This window comes from Balaenoptera physalus (assembly GCF_965194825.1).
Source record: "Balaenoptera physalus genome assembly, chromosome: 12".
Lineage (NCBI taxonomy): Eukaryota > Metazoa > Chordata > Mammalia > Artiodactyla > Balaenopteridae > Balaenoptera > Balaenoptera physalus.
In genome coordinates this window covers 85,829,025-85,848,167 of record NC_138897.1, presented here as the reverse complement: position 1 = coordinate 85,848,167, position 19,143 = coordinate 85,829,025, and the positions used below count along the sequence as shown (strand labels likewise).

The 19,143-nt window shown below is 41.0% G+C and overlaps 1 protein-coding gene across 7 annotated transcripts in view; it reads left to right on the top strand.

Annotated features, from left to right (window-relative positions):
- Positions 1-19,143, top strand: part of TAOK3 (TAO kinase 3) — a 178,217-nt gene that overhangs the window by 158,876 nt on the left and 198 nt on the right. For all 7 annotated transcript variants that reach the window (XM_082416789.1, XM_082416787.1, XM_082416786.1 and 4 more), the window contains 4 exons: positions 2,198-2,401; positions 9,969-10,208; positions 11,746-11,958; positions 17,940-18,122. In XM_082416789.1, the coding sequence (XP_082272915.1) occupies positions 2,198-2,401; positions 9,969-10,208; positions 11,746-11,958; positions 17,940-18,122 (840 nt within the window). The remainder of the gene's footprint in view (positions 1-2,197; positions 2,402-9,968; positions 10,209-11,745; positions 11,959-17,939; positions 18,123-19,143) is intronic.

Below are 19,143 nucleotides of genomic sequence, written 5' to 3'. Positions count from 1 at the left end.
AGAAGATTCACATGCTCTCCATTTTCTTTTAGTTATTGTTTGATCTTGATTATTATATCATAATAGAAAGATGTTGCTGGATCACAGAGATAACCTTGATTTTTCAATAAGAAATTTTGGAATTTTCTCAACTGAAGATATTCTTATTTCTAACTCCATGTGTCCACTCATGCTCTGGAGGCCATACTTTATGGCTGTAGCCACTATTTTGAGCATTTGTACCACTAAGGTATTTGGAGATTTCCATGAACTCCATCTTTAGAAGGTTTTCCCACAGAACAGCATTCAAAAGTTCCCACTCTGTCCTCAGGAATAGGGCTATTTTTGGTTCACCATACTCAGATTTATGAGTTTGAGAGACCACACGCCTAAACGTACAAGTCCTTCAACATGCTCATGGAGAAAAACAAGGCTACACCCAATTTAAGATCACCTCTATAAGCCTTTCTATGCAAAGCTAGTATTACTCCTTATGAAGTAAAGCTTAGTTCAGACTATTGGAAATGGCATGTATGTTTAGATATTGATATAAAAGGTATCATCCTTGGGATGACAAAACAATATCCGTTACCCCTACTGTTGATAGATAACAGCGGTGTGGGCAATACAGAATGATGAATGGTCCAAAAATAATCTTTCCTTGATTTTGGAGTGAATTTTTATGATCGTCTTTGAATTTGGGTGTGCAACATAGTGGTTAATGCCAAACCTAGGGTTGAAGTCACGGCATCAAGAGATGAGTCCGCCAGCCTTCCTGTGGTGATCCCAGCTTACTCCGTGCTGGAAACAGCTCTTGCTCTCGTTGATTCTAATATTTCACTTGAGATTTCACTGGAACAGGAAAGTTGAATGTTGATTTACAAAGACTTCTTGGCTAAGTGCAAAAACAATCTAAATAGTGTGTGATGGCCACATCACAAAACATCAAGTAAAATAGGTATTAGTAATTAAAGGAGATTTCAACTGAGTAGTTAACCAAGTATTATAGGTCCAGCTTGTGGGTGTGAACAGTATGAACAAAGAGGGGTGCCCTGTACTTTCTCTAAAAGTGGTCTTCTTACTTTCCCCATAGACTAACATCTTCTTAACTGTTCTGATTTATTGCTTTCTTCCCTTTACCCATATGGTCTGAAACAATTATGAACTTTGTCCTTTTGAAAATATAGGTGGTGTATTTACCCTCTAATATCAAATAAAGAATGCTCATTCCTGAAATTCAAACTAATGACATTTGCAGCATTACCTCCTGTCTGTGACATCTGCCTACTTCTCTCCATCTTGTCACCACCTCCTCTGTCTAAGCCCCGATCGTCTCTCGCCTGGACCTTTGCAATAGCTTCCTAGCTGTCTCCGTGGACGTGCTCTTGCCTCCTTCTTTCTGTTCTCCACGTGACAGCCAGAATCGTCTTTTTCAAATGCGCCTGATTATGACACCCCCACACGTATATAAAATGCATTTCCCCTGTGCTAAAGCTCAGCGCCCTTGACCTGGCCTGTAAGGTCCAGTAACAGTCCTGCCTGCCCGTCCAGCCTCATCTCATGTCACGCTGCACCACCCACCTTGGCCTTCTCTCAGTTCCTTGATGGTACCATGTTTCCGTTAACCCACCGGAAGGGTTTTGCTCAGGCTGTTTCCTCTGCCCAGAGTATTCTTCCCTCTCCTTTCTCACTGGTTAATTCTTACAGATTTTTCAAATTTCAGCTTAGCTGAAATTTTGTTACCAAGATCAAATATTTTTTATTCAGCATCCTTTGAACCAAGTACTTCAGCTGCACGGTAGTTATCACGGTAATCTTCAGTTCGTTTCTGTGGTTCTTTGATTGATTTTTGATTCTAGGCTGTAAAGCCCCATGGTGGCAGACACCATATTCTTTTGCTCACCGTTGTATCCTTGTGCCTTGCACAGTGCCTGTTGCATGATAGGAACTCAATAAGTGTGTGTTGATTTAATGAGTGAACTCATAATTTCTGAGCATGAGAAGCCAAAGACATGAAAACTAACAAGTCTCCCTCTCAATTGATAAGAAAAAAGGGAGGTGAGGGGGAGTGTGTGTGCAACACCAAGCCTTTCTGACCTTACATTCTCAATTGCTTTCAAAATAATTTAATCTGCATTGCAATGAGCTATTGTATTTCTTTTTGCCTGATGAGACTGGCATGTTTTTTGGGGTTTTGTTTTTGTCTGCTTTTGTAAAGGAGATGAATGAGGACCATAGCACACCCAAGAAGGAAAAGCAGGAGCGGATATCCAAGCATAAAGAGAACTTGCAGCACACACAGGCTGAAGAGGAAGCCCACCTTCTCACTCAGCAGAGACTGTACTACGACAAAAACTGCCGTTTCTTCAAGAGGAAAATAATGATCAAGCGGCATGAGGTGGAGCAGCAGAACATTCGGGAGGTATTTATCGTGTTCATAACCGCTGCCACTGACTTAAAACAGTAAGCCTTGTGAGGCTCGTGGCCGGGGTGTTTTGTGCATTCCTATGTCCTTAACCTGTGCAGGCGTCAGTGCAGTCAGTGCCTGACACAAAGTAGATATACAGAAGTGCCAGGGAATGAATCTACCACTGCTAGGAGAAAGCCCATTTATAGAACAAGGAATCAACCTTTTCCAAATAAATGTAACCGAATTTTCTTGAACACCTATTATAAGCCATAGCATGCAGTGGAAAATCAAAAGAAGTAGAACAGAGAATTTTTGCTTTTAGCGTGTTTGTCAAAGACTTGCGTTTTTGTGACTCTCCATGAAACACTTAAATAACATAATGCTGCTCTACAGTTACGTTAATTCATTCCGTCATCCAGCACTTATGGAGTGCCTTCTTTGTGCCAGGCACTGTGCTAGAGATGCCAGGGCTATTGAGAAGCCATCCTCCCTGCCTTCAAGTAGCCCTAAGTCTAAGAGGGGAAACAGACATGTAACAGACTAATTACAATGTAATGTGTTAGGTTTAGTAATAGATATAAATAAACTCTCACAGGCATATAGTCATGAAAGGGCTTGGAAGATTCCGTGATTGATGGGGAGTTGAGTGTTCTGGGCGTGTGGAGTGTAGTGTCAGAACAGGAGTAGTTGGAAGCAGGATGGAGGGCCTTGATTCTTAAGGCAAGACTTTTAGATTTCTGCCTGAAGGCAGTTGCATGGGCATGAGAAGGTTTTAAGCAGAGGAATGACAGTGAGAGTTCTTTGTTTTGAAGAATTATTGCCTCAGTGTGAGGGTAGCCTAGAGTGGTGAGAAGTAAAGTACACTGAGGTCAGTTAGGATGCCCTTTCTCTAGTTCCACCTGGAAGAAGCAGTGAGGATAGAGATTAGATCTGAGTGACATTTCTGAAGCAGAACTGACAGTAATTCAAACCAAATGCTGTGAGAATTTCAGAAGAAGGAGGAGTCAAAAATGAATTCAGAGTTTCTAATTTGGGAAATTGGACGAATATGATGTTATTCACTGAGATGAGGAATACAGAATGTGAATCGGTTGCAGATGCAAAGTTCAATAGGAAATCATTGTGACCTGGAGTAATCCGAGAAGCCCTCAAATGAGCTAGCACATTGGTAGAAACATCGAAGTTGGATAAATATCAAGTGTTAGCCTGCGTGAGGGAAACAAGCCCTTCAGGCACATTTAATGGGAATGTGAATTGGTGTAAGCTTTTTGGAGAGCAGTATTCAAATGGGAGGAAAAAAGGGTGGAGCAAACTAAAATTTATTGAACACATATAATCATGGGCCAGGCTCAGGCTCTATCTGTGTTATCTCATCTTATTGGAAGAGAGAGAAACTAAACATTTTCAAGCCAGGCAGTGAGTGATATGGCTAAAATTCTACTTTACAGAGATTAGCCCAGTCTGGTGGTAATGCACAGATTGATTAGAGCGTGCGTTGTCAATGGGGGCAATATTGCCCCCCCCGGGGAGGCTGTTAAAAATGGGTTCTTGTGGGGGAGGGGAGTCTTAGGTATTACAATGGCTTGTGCCCCTCTGAAGGGCCATAGTACATGAAAAGCTATACAGTGTATCTGTGGTGTTCACATTTCAGTGGTGAGGATCATCTGGGAAGGGGGAAGTCTAAAAAGGCTCCTGATGGGGACAATAATAGGGGAAAAACAGGTTGAGAAACATCAGTTAGAGGGAAGAAACTAGAAGCAAAGAGATTAGGTGGTAGGAATAGGGTATAGACAAAGATAGTGGTGGTAGCTGGCAAAAGAGAGATGGGTTTTAAACATTTTGAAGTATGAAATAAACAGGACTTGGCATACAGTAGGATATGAGAGAAAAGATGAGGGTAGAATCAAAGTTATTTCTAGGGTTTAAGACTTGGGGAAATGTAGATTTGGGCAGAAACAGAGAAGCTTAGAGAGAGGTATTGATAAGAAACTGATTAATTCAGTACGACACAAGTTGAGTTTGTTAGAAGGCTAAAAAGTCCAAATCATAAGGTCCAATAGCCAGTTGGAAACAAGGTATTTGGGATTCTTTTTCATCTGGCAATTATTATTTTTATTCTAGTGTCATGTATGTGGAAGAAGTCCGAAGCTAAGGGGGCAATTAGTGCCAATAAAAGCTATAGAAGATAATTATTCCCCAAAATGATAGAAACTACATTCATGACTTCATAAGTATCAGGTTCTAACCAATGGAGTGAAGAATAACTAACTATACCAAGGTTTATTTCTTAAGAGTCTAGATTTTTTTCTTTGTTTAGTCTTATTCCAGAGCTGCCTCAGTGAAAATGTTCAAAGGTATTTTTCTTCTATTTACAAAAGTAATAAAAGAACATTGAAAAAAGACAAATTTAGAAAAATACTGAGTAGTGAAAAGTGCTTGATAATCCCATCCCGCCCATTTTCTACCCTGAGACAGTCACCATTAATTTGGCAGATATATTTCCTGATTTTTTCAGGTATGCATGTATATACACGAACAGCTTATATTTTATATATAACTTTAACTTTACAAAAATAAGATTACATTAGTACCAGTGGGTTTATTTGATTTGCAAGCAATAGAAACAAACTCTGGCTGACGTAGCATGCAAAGGAATTTATTGGAAGGATATGGGGTAGATGACAGAGCTGAAGACCCAAGCTGGAAAAGATGAAGAATCAAGCTGGGAAAGCAGCTTCTGTGACCTAAAGGGCAAGAGCTAATGGACATTCCTCAAGACACTACCATTTGGATGTACCTCCTCCAACCATGTTTCATCTTTGTATCATTTCTACTTAAGACTCAGATTCCTAGGAGAGAGAGGACGTGATTGGGTAATGTGCTTATTCCCTTACTCAGTAGTGTCTCTGACTCCAGATAGGGCGGAGTAGCTTCTCAAGCAAAAAGAGGAGCGTGCTGACACAGAAGGGGAGATGGGTACTGAACCTACAAAAATGTCCACTGTACTGTTTCATAACTCTCTTCTTTTGTATTTTTTTCATTTACTATCTAGGACATATAACTCTGCCTCATTCTTTTTAACCATCAGTAGTATTTGGGGCGGGGTGGTATGGCTATAGAATAATTTATTTAATGAGGTACTTCTCGGTGGATGTTTTGTTGAAGTTATGCAATATTACTAACAATGCTACAGAGAACATCTTTGTATACATCTGTTTACATGTATGCAAGTACTTTGTAGGATATAGTATTCTCAGGAGTAGAATTTCTGGGTCAGAGTGTATATACCTAAATTTTTAATAGATATTGCCAAATTGCCCTCTAAGGGTTTATAACTCCCACCAGCAAAGACTACCTATTTTCCTCTACCTTTGCCAAAACTGAGTATTACCAGTCCTTTTCGTTAATGAAAACATTTAAAAGGATCACCATAGGCTGAGTTGAGCCCCTTCTTCTATCATCACTACACACAGATGCTCACTATTTTCTAACCAGTTATACAACTAAGAACTGAAGCTAAGAAAGTATTAAATGTCATACACTAACAACATCTCCACTTAAATTTTGAATTCTAGTTCTTACTCAGTGTCGGTGGGCATGAACACAAAAATTTTGATTTGAGTCAGATCACTTGCTTTTAAAGAAGTCAATTGAAACTTAAATAGAATGCTTGGATCGTGGTTGGGAAGGGTTTATTAGGGGATACACCCTGGTTCCACATCTTACGCAGGAGGTAGGTTCAAATAATGTGTATGGAAATGTGTTTCTTGGCCATGGTGTACGACCATGGCCGTATGTTGTATGTATGTTTCAACCCTAAGCTCACACCCAGCCTGGCGAGATGCTCACTGTATGTGATGTGGGCGGGGGAACGGGAGCCACATGCCTCTCATCTCACGCTCCCTCCAAGGCATATATACATGGAATGCACTGGTGGGCAGAATCACCTGTACCATGAAATTTGTTTTTGTGTTTTTGCTCAACTCATTTTATTGAATGTGTATAAGCTAGAAGTGCATATGATGTGGCTCTACTGTATATTGTGTCATTTGTACAGATGAAGCAACCATTGCATGGTGTCCAGATAGAGCAGAGGAATATTCTTCAGAATATGGTATTCCAGACTGAAAAAGCATAAAACAAGAAAACATAAGCCATTCATTCGAACATTTTTAGTGAAAAATATTGAAAATCTAAAAACCTGAGTTTTAGCCTCAGTTCTACTTTATAGAAATTATATGATCTTGTGTTAGCCTCTCAATTCCCAAATGCTTTACGAGCATATATAAAAGGGGTAAATCCTAACAATTCTTTTTTTTTTTAATTAATTAATTTATTTATTTATTTTTGACTGTGCTGGGTCTTCGTTTCTGTACGAGGGCTTTCTCTAGTTGCGGCAAGCGGGGGCCACTCTTCATCGCGGTGCGCGGGCCTCTCACTATCGCGGCCTCTCTTGTTGCGGAGCACAGGCTCCAGACGCGCAGGCTCAGTAGTTGTGGCTCACGGGCCTAGTTGCTCCACGGCATGTGGGATCTTCCCAGACCAGGGATCGAACCCGTGTCCCCTGCATTGGCAGGCAGATTCTCAACCACTGCGCCACCAGGGAAGCCCCCTAACAATTCTTAACCACTGCATAGGGTTGCAACTAGGATTGAACAAGATATATGAAATCACTTTAAAAATTGAAAGCACATTACACATTATTATGTAGGTACAGCAATGGGCTCTTAATAAGCTGAATAATGTTTTTATCCCATGGTGTAAAATATTATAGGCAGCTTACCAACTTACATCTCAGCAACTCAGATGTATGAATTAAAGGTAATTAATTAAAGGTAATTTCTATTGCAATTGTAATAGAAAAACCATTTCAGTATCATGTTTCTGTCACTTTTTAAATAGTTTATAAAATCTAGATTTGTTATTATATGCCAGATATTCACTTCTGAATACAGAAAAATAATAATGACATTTATATATCCTGAAGCATTTTCTTATGGTCTTTTCTTTCATCTTCACAAGAATGGTAGTTCACAATGTGTACTACTGATATTATCCTCACTTTACACCTGAGGAAACTAAAATGTAGATTTAAAGTCTTGCCCAATGCCATACATAATGAGTCAGGGGAAAAGCTGCAACTGACTCACACCCTGAATTATTTTTCCATTGATTCTCAAACTTTAGTATATATCAGAATTACCTGGGTGGCATATTATGAACTCTGGTTTCTTCCAGGTAATTTTGATGCAGGTATTCTTTGGACAACATCCTGAAGCATTCCATTAAACACAAAGAGAAGCATTCGTTTTCTTCTGAAAGTGTTGTTTGCTTTATATCTTTTTTACCCCCTGTGAGTTTCTGGGCTCTGGACAGCTCAGACTCAGTTTGAAATTCTCCATTTAAGAAAATGTGTGGAATGTATAAATGCCCAATATTGGGACTCCTGGTACTCAAAGGTTGAAAACGATAGAGTGATCTAGGAACAGAATCTTCTGCCATTGAAAGGGCTTTCCTTGGTTTTAGTCTCTGAGAAGAGCTCACCATCCTTTGGTGCCACCTAGGGGCCGGTTAGTAATTTTTAAAAGAAGACATTTGATGGTCCAGGTAAGGAAGGAAAAGAAAAACACGGGAGAGGATTGGGGGAGATGCTCTGGAGATTATGCTTTACTCCTTGTAACAAATGAAATGGCATTTATACTTCAGATATTTCCCCACTAGAAAATAAGCCTTGATGGGGATGTACTTGTTCACTGCCCCATTCTTAGTGCTTAAAACAGTGCCTGACACATAGGAAGTATTCAACAAATGTTTGTTGAATGAATAAATAAATGAATGATTAACAACTTTGCTCCAGTAACAGATGCTGTGCTGTTTAAAGGACTTCTCTCCAAATGGATGGAAGGCTCAAGTATGCAAGATATTCTCAACCACGCCAGTACACAAATGTTACTGATATCTCTATGAAAATGATCTTGCATTTTCTCCCATAGCGGATGCCATTGGAAAAGAGAGGCACCCTATTGTTCTGATTTAAAGTTCAGCTCAAGGGCTTTCTCCTTTCCTTGCCCTTCTTAACTAGTAGTAATAACACCCTTTTCGGAAATCTTACAGCATAAAATCTTCACCTCTTTTATATCACTTAATCACTTCCAACCTTGCACTTTTTAAAAAAATTTTACACATAAAACTTATTTCCCTGTATTAATCAAGCTTCTTTTGTTTGCGTGTTACTGAAGTTTATTTGAGCTGGCTTAAACCAAAACCAGGGGGTTTGCTACAGAGATACAGGAATGTTTCATAAAACCCAGTAGCAGTCATATAGGTGGACCTACAAGGAGAGCTTAGAACCAGTCAGGAGCTTGGGCATCAATATATTCCCTGCACTTCTTTCTTTCTTTTTCGTTCTTCTTGCTCTGAAGCCCAGCTTTCTCTGATCCTCAGCCCTCATAGCAACGGGTGGCTACCACATATGTCGTTTTTATATGCCCCTCAATTCTAGCCCACATGGAGATTAACTGTCCCTGAATCCAAATTCCCAGGAGAGAAGATAGATTGATTCAGTTTGCTGTGAGCTGAGGATATACTTCAATAAATGTCTATTACAGTTCCCTGTTAGAGTGTTAGCAAGTTGAGCACCGAGTGATGGCTTAGTAAATATTTTTATGTACCCAGAGCGCACATGGTTCAGATCTTTGATATAGTGCCATTCAGGAAATATTCTTGAACTGGGAAATGAAAAAATTTCACCCAACGTACTCCCTCTTTTTTTTTTTTTTCTGGTTTCCTTTCTTTCCCCCTTCGATAAAAGAGAGAGAGAGAAAGACATGAGTAAAACTGGGAGGAGCAGAATGATTAGATCTAGAAATGACCAAACAGGCAGTAATGGAAAAGATGAAAGGGGAGAGATCTCATCTGCTTTTTCCCAGTGAGCCCTGACCTCTGAGATTTTGAAAAATACATAGTTGGCCTACTTCTGATACATGGAAAAACAGGGTGTTTCCCAGAAAAACAGGAACACTGCAGACATTATCAGTTTAATCCAGCGATTCTCAACTCTGACTGCATATTAGATCCACCTAGAGAACTCTTAAAACTATTGACGTCAGGGTCCCACTCCAGACAGTTATCAGAATTTCAAGTTATAGGACTTAGGCATCTTATGTTTTAAAAGCTTCCTCACATGATTTTAATGGGCAACCAGCCAAGATTGAGAACCACTGGCCTAACTAAAGAGACACTTATTTAGACCCATGCATAACACATCACCTAATTAAGATTCACAGCAGCCCTGTGAGATAAGAAGGGGTCAGGTAGAATTACAGTAATCCCATTTTACGGGTAGAGTAGTTGTGGTGGCTGTGAAGTTGCCCAACTTGAAAGTGGTGGATCCACATACAGAACCTCTGTCTCCAGGGATTGTTCATCTAGTCTCATTAAGTCATGCTGCCAAACACTAATGGGCTTAATTAAGAGACAGTTAATAGTGCCATTCCTTGCCATCCCTCACCGAGTGGTGCCTTCCCTCCAGTTTGCCTCCATTCATCTCTCTCCGTATATCTTTTCTTCCTGAATGCAGGAACTAAATAAAAAGAGGACGCAGAAGGAGATGGAGCATGCCATGCTGATCCGGCACGACGAGTCCACCCGAGAGCTCGAGTACAGGCAGCTGCACACATTACAGAAACTCCGCATGGATCTGATCCGGCTACAGCACCAGACTGAACTGGAAAACCAGCTGGAGTACAATAAGAGGCGAGAAAGGGAACTGCACAGAAAGCATGTCATGGAACTTCGGCAACAGCCAAAAAACTTAAAGGTGAGAGGAAATTTCCCGATTTATGCTCCAGGACACAGCCAGGTTGGATCAATGGTTCCTACACCTGGATGACTGTCAGAGCCACCTGGGAAACTTCGTAAAATTACAAATTTCAGGACCCCATAGCTACTGAATCAGAATCTCCAGAGTCTGGGTATAACAGACTCCTAAAGAGATGTTGCAGGGCAATATGATCTCTCCATTTCTTCTTTGTATCCATTATGCAATTTCTCTGACCCCTTCATGACCTTCCCTCTCTAAAATTATAACACATGGACTAATAGCAGTCCATGGTTCTAATCCCAGGAAATGAGGAAGTTACCTAACAGTAATATAGCAGATAAATTGTATCAGTCATGCCAGTCAGATAATTGGTTGTAGCTACCTTGAGTGCTATTCTATTGAGAAAGACTCTAAAGCCACATCCACACTTAGTAAGGAAAAGTATGATTTATTAGTGACATCTGTCCTGGGCATGGGAATTGGTAGTGATATGCCAGACATTTATTATCCCTGCACTAGAAATATGGAACTCCTTTGGCCTGCACTACCTCCAGAGAATTTTAGCTGACTGCTAATTAACAAGCTATATGGACTAAGCCATTGCTATTTGTCAAGGGAGTCACTGTCAATGTTGACAAAGATATAAGGCCAACCTCAACCGCACTGGCCTTCTTCCTCTCTAGCCAGATCCTAACCTGTCTAATTAGTGATCCTTGTCATCAAAACCCCTCCATGTGTTCATGAAATATACGTGTGACTATCAGGCAATTTGATGGAACGCCTTCTGGGCTTATAATAGTAAACCCCACATCATCCTTGCCAAAATGCATAGTTGATATTGCTACATGCAAGTAGTGGAAATGGGTTATGATGTAAAGTATAATCCAATGTTGCCCTTTACTGATTTTTCAAGGAAACACAGAGCAGTGAGAGATGGCTCATACATTGCCATCCCCTTTCTTACTTGGAAGTGGAGGAAAACAGTTAAAAGGGGGGTGGGGAGGGGCAACAAACAATAGAAGACACTGAAGATTTTGACTAGGAAACCACTGAAATAATGAGCAAGCTTTTAACATACTAAGCTTCATAGTATTCCAGAGTCTTCTTAGAGTTATGATCTTGTAACAATTCATTTTTTAAAATCTATTTGTAAATTCAAAACTACTTCTATTCATTTGATATAAAACCAAAGTATGTTAGGGAGGGTGGGAGGGAGGGAGACGCAAGAGGGAAGAGATATGGGAACATATGTATATGTATAACTGATTCACTTTGTTATAAAGCAGAAACTAACACACCATTGTAAAGCAATTATACTCCAAAGATGCTAAAAAAAAAAAAAAAAAACCAAAGTATTGATAGAGTTAACACCTGTCTGTGACACATGTATTATTTTCATTATTACTGACTAGTAATGTGGGTCACTGCACCAACAGACAGTTGGTTTCAGCACCTATATTGTATCATGAGAATGGAAGGCTTTCTGTATTTACTAATGTGTCTTTATTTTCCTTTTGTCACTTCTTCTATACAGGCCATGGAAATGCAAATTAAAAAACAGTTTCAGGACACTTGCAAAGTACAGACCAAACAGTATAAAGCACTCAAGAATCACCAGTTGGAAGTTACTCCAAAGAATGAGCACAAAACAATCTTAAAGACACTGAAAGATGAGCAGACGAGAAAACTTGCCATTTTGGCAGAGCAGTATGAACAGAGTATAAATGAAATGATGGCCTCTCAAGCGGTAAGTGGTTAGGTTTGGTGCCACGGCTTCAAGAGCTTTGGGAATCAAGAAAATTCAAGATCCAGCCTTTTGGTCCCAAGATGATTCTTGCGCACATTTAGGATATTGGTGTTTTTCTGCCCAAAGAACTGAAGGAAATGACGACGCTGAATAAAGCCAAGCCAGAGCGGATACTTGCTGGAGTGTGTCTTATAAGATGGAACTCGAGGAATAACATGCTAAATCAGACCTGTGGCACATAGGGACTTTGAGGGCAAGATGTGATAGATATTGCATGTAATATCATACTCTCATTCATCAAAGATTGCACAACTAATGTCAGGCACAAATGAATAGACACACAGACACATTCATTCAGTAAACTTTTACTAAACATCTATGCTTAGCCCTCTGCTGGGCTCAGAGATAGAGTGATGAGCTAGAGAGACGACAGTGGTCCCTGTCCTCACACTTCTGTCAGTCAAGTAAGGAGGTCAGATAATTAAGCAATAAAAATAAAACATAAAAGTGCTTTGAAGTGGGAGGTGCCAGGGGCTATGGGAGGATGAGTAGGAACAACTAATCTGGTCTAGGGAATGCTTCCCTGCAAGAGCCAAGAAGCATGAAGGAATTTATTGAAGCAAACAGGTTCCATGGAAAAGGGCCTACACACTTTTCCAAAAGATGGATAGTGTACATTTGGGGACTGAAAGAACTTTGATATGAGCCCAAAGTTCAAGGAGGAGGATTGTGGGAGCCCAAAATGGAGAAGTCATAAAGGTCTTGGCAGCCAGGGATGGGAGGTTGCCTGGTAATTCAGTGAAGATTTCACAAGGAGATGAATCTTAAAGGGTAATAGCTGATCAGACAAGCAGAAATGGAAAAGTTATTCCTGGCAGATGATACAGTATATATGAAGACTCAAAGGCCTAAAAGAGGATGGCACGTTTGAGAAACAATGAGTAGTTGATATGGCAGGGGTATAATGGGCAGCTGGTGGATAGTCAGGGGTCAGAGCCTCAAAAGCTGGGAGTGTGGACATTATTCTATCAGCAATAGAGAGCTGCTTAAGCCTGTTTTAAGAAGGAAAGTGACAGTATCAGATGTGTGCTATAGAAAGATACTGGCAGTGATGTGGCAAATATAGGTAAAGAGACCTGTTAGGAAGCTATTATAATAGTCCAGGAAAAAAAAAAAAATGAAGCCGTGAACTAAGAGAGAACATGCTAATGGAAGTGGTGAGAAGGGAGAGAAGGATTTGATAAATATTTAGGAGGTAGAATAGATAGAACTTAGGGACCAATTTGAGAGGTAGGTTTGGTAACAGTGGAACAGGTCATCATTTTACCAAGATAGAAAAGTGGAAGGAGGGGTGAGTTTGGATAGATGTCTAGAAGATACTTAACTCATTATCTGAGCTCTGTGGGTATCTAGGTAGAGAGGTACAGAGATGGAAATCCGTAGTTCAACAAGGTGTCAGGATTAACATCAAAAAGTTAGTCATTGTTATATGGGGGCAGTTGTAGCTATTCGGAATACCTGAGATCTCCTACGGATAGGAGATAGTATTAAAGAGGAAGAGGACTCGGGACAGAGTTGTGGGCGTCAACATTTGAGGGCTGAGTAGAAGGTGGACCAAAGAAGATGAATAGCCAGCAATATGGAAGGGGAACCAAAGAGAGTATGTCACAGAAGCCAGAACAAAAGTTTCTAGTTGATGATTTCAAATGTTGCAGAGAGACCATTTGGGCCCAGCAGTGGCTTTGTCCATTGTTTGTCACAGACAGTGGAGTGGTGGAAATGGAAGACATTCTAAGTAGATTGAAAAAGTGATTATAAAGTGAGATAGAAACTGTAAGTGAGACTGCTTTCCCCAGATTCTTGTCAGTGAAAAAAAGGAGAAAGAGAGCTATAGCTAGAGGAAGAGACAGTTAAAAGAGGTCTTCGATTAACTGGGAAAGGATTAAACACGTCGTTAGCTGAGGATCGGAGCCAATCTGTTTCATTCATTCATTCATTCATTCATCCAATAAGTATTTATTGAGTGCCTCTACTGTGCCCCAGGCATCCAGGAATACTGTGGTGAATAAGACTGTCATCGATCGTGTCTTCATGGAATCTATAGAAGAGTGGAGGAAACAGACATTGGAGAAGTCTGTGTATAACAGCAGAGCAAGGGCAGTGTGCCCACAGAGTGTAAGCCAAGAGAGCTAGGCTGGTCTGGAGAGTCAGGAAAGGCCTCTCAGACACAGTGATTATTTAAGCTGCAGTGTAGGGAGCACATTCTAGGCAAAAGGACTACATTTGTAAAGATGGGAAAGACCATTGCACTTTTAAAGAGCTCAAAGAAGTCCATTGTGTTTGGAATATAGAGAACGAGGAGGAAACTAACATAAGAATAGGATGAGAGGGGTAAACGGGGACAAGATCATATAGGGGCTTGTAAGCCTTCTTAAGAATTTTGATCTTTATCCTAAAAGCAGTGAGAAGCCATTGAAGAGTATTAAGGAGGAGACTGACATCAAATTTGCATTTTTGAATGATCACTCTGGAGACACGTGGAGAATGGCCTGGGCGTTGACAAGAGTGGGTGTAAGGAGATCATTTATAAGGTCGCTGCCTTTACCTGGGTGTGAGGGGGTGGTGGCCAGACTCGAGAGGGGACAGTCAGGATGAAGCAGAAAGTGACTCAATTTGAGAGCTAGGCAGGAGGTGGGACTAGGAGCATTTAGTAACAGATTGAATGTGGAGAGTGAGATAGTGAGAATGACTCCCAGTCTCTAGTTTGAACAAAATGGTAGATGGTGCCATTTATCTATATGGTAAAAAAGGAATTGGAGATTGGGAAAGTGGGAAGGGAAATACGATTAGTTAATATTAATCATGTTGAGCTTGAGGCTGGGAAACATCCAGATGCAGATACCTCGTGTAGAGTGGATAAGCTAGCCTGGACCTCAGAAGAGAAGTCTGAAATAGAGGTGTAGATGTGGGAGTCATTTGCATAAAGATGGTAATTGAAGCCTTTGGAATAGATGAGATTCCTTAGGAAGGGAAGTTAGAGGGAGAAGAGCGCCCATGACAAAGCCCTGAGGAACACCCACATGTAATGGCCCAATAAGGTAGGGAGTAGCTGGAAAAGGAGAGGAGGGGGGGAAAAACCGAAAGGGTGTGGTGTCTCAGAAAACAAGAGAGTTCAGGAAGGAAGGGGCAGTCCACGATATCAGATGTTGCTGGGAGGACAGGTAAGATAAGGACCCCTCCAGGGTGGTCATCAGTGACCCTCCTGTGAGCAATAGACAGGAAGGTGTAGGAACAGAATGGGGAGTGCAGACAGGGGTTAAAGGTAAGGAGAAGGGGAGAGAGTTGGTAGGGACATAAAGGTGGATGGGATTTTGGTTTTGTTCATGTTTGTATTCTCAGCATCTGCTACAATGCCCGGCATACAACAGGTGCTCAATGAACGTTATATAAGATGCGAGAGAACAGGATCAGGAGTATAGGTTCATGATTGCTCTTGAATAAAAGGAAAGAAATAACCCTTCCTTCTGAGGCAGGGAGGAGATAAAAGTACAGATGATAATTACGGCAGTCCTTTACTGCCCGCTTACCACGTGCCAGGCACTGTTGAATTTTATAAGTGTTATCTCATTTCATTTTTGTGAAACCCCTTTGACCTTTGAAGTAGTTACTTTTTTAACCCTAATTTACCTGTGAGGAGACTGAGGTTTATTGAAGTCAAGTCACTTGCTTAGGGCAAGGGTTGGCAAACTTTTTCTGTAAAGGGGCAGGTGGTAAATATTTTAGGCTTTGTGGACCAACAGAGTCTCTGTCACAACTACTCAACTCGGCTATTGTAGTACAAAAGCAGTCATAGATAATATATAAATGAATGAGTGTTTCTGTGTTCCAGGAAAACTTCATTTACAAAAATAGGCAGCAAGCCAGGTTTGACCCTTGGTCCGTGGTGTACCAACTCTTGACTTAGAGGGTCACTTAGTGGTACGTAGCTAGTGGTGGAGCTACAATTTGAAGCCTGTTTGGGGAGACCGTGTAAGCCTATATGCCTGGCCACTACTACATTATGCTGCTTCTATCACATCCTTTTCTTGAGTTTAATAGAGGGAACAGACATGATATTTACCTATACTTTTATAAAACTTTTTAATGGATTTGGTATGTGCAACTTTGGGGGGTGATGAATACCAAATACTGGAATATCCCCTGATTTCTAGACTGGCACTTCTTTAGAGTCAGAGCTGGTACAGAATAACACAGTTACTGACATTAATAATAGAATGCCAGAAATAAGAGAAGATGGGGGTGTTTCAGTGGTCTAAATTGCCTGTAGAATGAGCCTCTCACCCACTTGGCCAGGGCTTATAACAATTAACCAAGCCAAGTAGAAAAGAATAGAGTTTCGTTCCCTTTATTGGTCAGAAACCTCCCATATCAAGAGGAAATCGATAACAATCTCCTTGGGAGCCAGTAATCCCTTCAGCATTTATCTGTGAAGCTGTTGTTGCTGCAGCCTGACTGTTCATTGTGTCTAGTGTCTCTTCTCCCTTCACTTCTCATTGGGAAGTGAGAAGAGCAGCATCCTCTCTAGTGGATTTTAGTGAAAGCTGGTTAGGGTTAATCATTAGAAAGTACCTTGGAAATATGATTCCATTATTTATTTTGTGTTCATTTGACATAGTATATTTCTCCAAAGCACTAAAGAAGACACTATGCAAATAACTTTCTAAAACTATTCTAATAACATTTCAAAAAGTCATAATCAAGATATTAAGAAATGTTATTAATTGTCACAAATTGTACAGAAGAGGGAAGGCAGCGTAAGGTGGAGAATAGGTATCTTGGCAAAGTGGTCTCAACGGAAACATGCAGATATACTCAGGGTAGACAGAACTGTCTAATTCAAGGGTTCTAATCTCATAGTTCCCAGCTGAACTGAGGGCCTGCTAAATCCAGACCAAACCAAGTCTGGTGGGACAGGAGGGTCTTCATCCCTGAACACAGTCCTGCTAATGGCCCTAAATCTTCAGCTGTGCTCATTGAAAGGCTGGCATTTCTGCTGGCTGGCTTGGTCCATTCCCTACACAGGATCAGTATCCTGGTGTTTAATACAAAGTACAGGTGCCACAGGGAGCAAGGGAAAAACTTTATCTGGATTTCACTGCTTCAAACCAGAATACGCCCCGTAAGATTATCAAGGCTACCTTCTGTGGGGAAGAAATTTTGAACCACTTGAGTTTTAGATGGCTGGCCATAAGGATAAAGTATAGCCAATGTTATAGGGACCAACTTTACGTGCTAGGAGCGTAATGGTACTGTGGTATTCCTCAAATGCTATGGAGATTAGACTCATTTTTTTTAGAGCTAAGGATATCTAAATGTATAATAGTTTGGGGGTTAAAGATATCTAAATATGGAAATGGTTAGTCAAAATAATGATAACACCGGCTATTTACTGACCCTTTGGTATACATCAGGAACTATGCCTGGGATTTTATATGAATTCTTTCATTTAATCCTCACACCAGTCTTAGACAATAGGAACTATTATTGTTATTTTCTTGAGATGAAGAAAATGAGACTTGGAGATGTTAAGTAACTTGCCAAGGTAACACACCTAAGTGAATGATGGGGCTGGAATTCCAGCTCAGGAAGGAGTCTGCCTCCAAAGCCCACAGGCTTAATTACTGGAGTGTGGAGCCTTCCTGACTCCTGCTAATGTGGTTTTAAGAAAACCAGGTTTCTTTAAGAAAAGAATGTTTTTGTTTTCTTAAGAAAGAATGTTTTAAGAAAAGGAAGTGTTTTTAGAACTTTGTAGCCCATTGGGCAGAATGTACTATTTTTGATTCCAAACTCTGAAGGTACCCCCACCGGGCATCTGTTTTTCTGAGAGACCTGTTTCAGTCCAAACAAGGAAGCCTCTTCCAGTAGTCACCAAGTTCTGTAAGCTAGGAGCGAATCACACTGTATGTCTTCTGTACCCGCAGTTACGGCTAGATGAGGCTCAAGAAGCAGAATGCCAGGCCTTGAGGCTACAGCTCCAGCAAGAAATGGAGCTGCTCAATGCCTACCAGAGCAAAATCAAGATGCAGACAGAGGCACAACATGAACGTGAGCTCCAGAAGCTAGAGCAGAGGGTGTCTCTGCGCAGAGCACATCTTGAGCAGAAGGTATGAGCGTGTTGTCAAGGGTCCTGTACCGCTGGGTAGAGGACGGGTGTGGCTCTGCCTGTGTACCGGGCGATTTAACAAAGGCGCTGTTCCCCTCGTACCTGCTTTGATACTCCTGGTGCCCCTGAGAGGTAGGCGTAGTCCCCATTCCACAGGCAGGACACTGAGGCTCAAAAGGCTTAAGTTACTTGCATAAATCTGATCCCACAGCCTAAGTTCTCTCTATTTCTCTGCTCGGAAACCTTCCACCTTCACAGCCTGAGGACTGACACCGGTTACTGGGTAGTTGATTTGACATATGAAAGGTACTGTGAGTTGATAGCGTGGCCACTAAATGTCATGAGGAAGCCAAATACAGATTTGGTTTTTATTCTCAGCTATTTCTAAACCAAAAGAAATCACGAGCAGAGCTCTTTAAAAAAAATTTAAATGAAGAGAGGCTGATATTGCCACACATAATGAATGATATCAGAATTGAAATATTCATTGCTCTAGAGATTGCTGAGGAATATGAAGTAGAAAAGATGTCATAAAGCGTCTCAAAGCTGTTAAGCATGTATTTGCTTAACCCGTTATTCATGCTTTCTTCTGGTAGTTCCCAGAGATCAACGTGAGAGACTATTTTCCCAGCTCCTGCTCTAGAACTAAATTGCTAATGACCCAGGGGGCTTTGGGCTCTCTCTGGGAAAGCAGCACAACTTAATTGTGCTCGAGTGTCTTTTAGCGTCTCCCGAGCCATCTCCTGCTGAGACAGGACAGTGACCTAGATTGGCCCAGCTGCTTGGCTTGCTAGAATGGCAGTGCTGGCCCCAGGTGGCCCCAAACATTTTTATTCTTGTGAGAAAGTTTTAAACGTGATGGATTAGACACACAGCATTTATCACAGGACTCTCCCAGCCTGCCCCAGACTAGTTTACTCTTAGTTCCTCCATGTTTGTGTGTCATCTCTGTGCATGTATGTGTATATATATGCCTGTTGGGAACTCCTTTCCATTAAGAACTGTTCATTGTGCTTATTTCA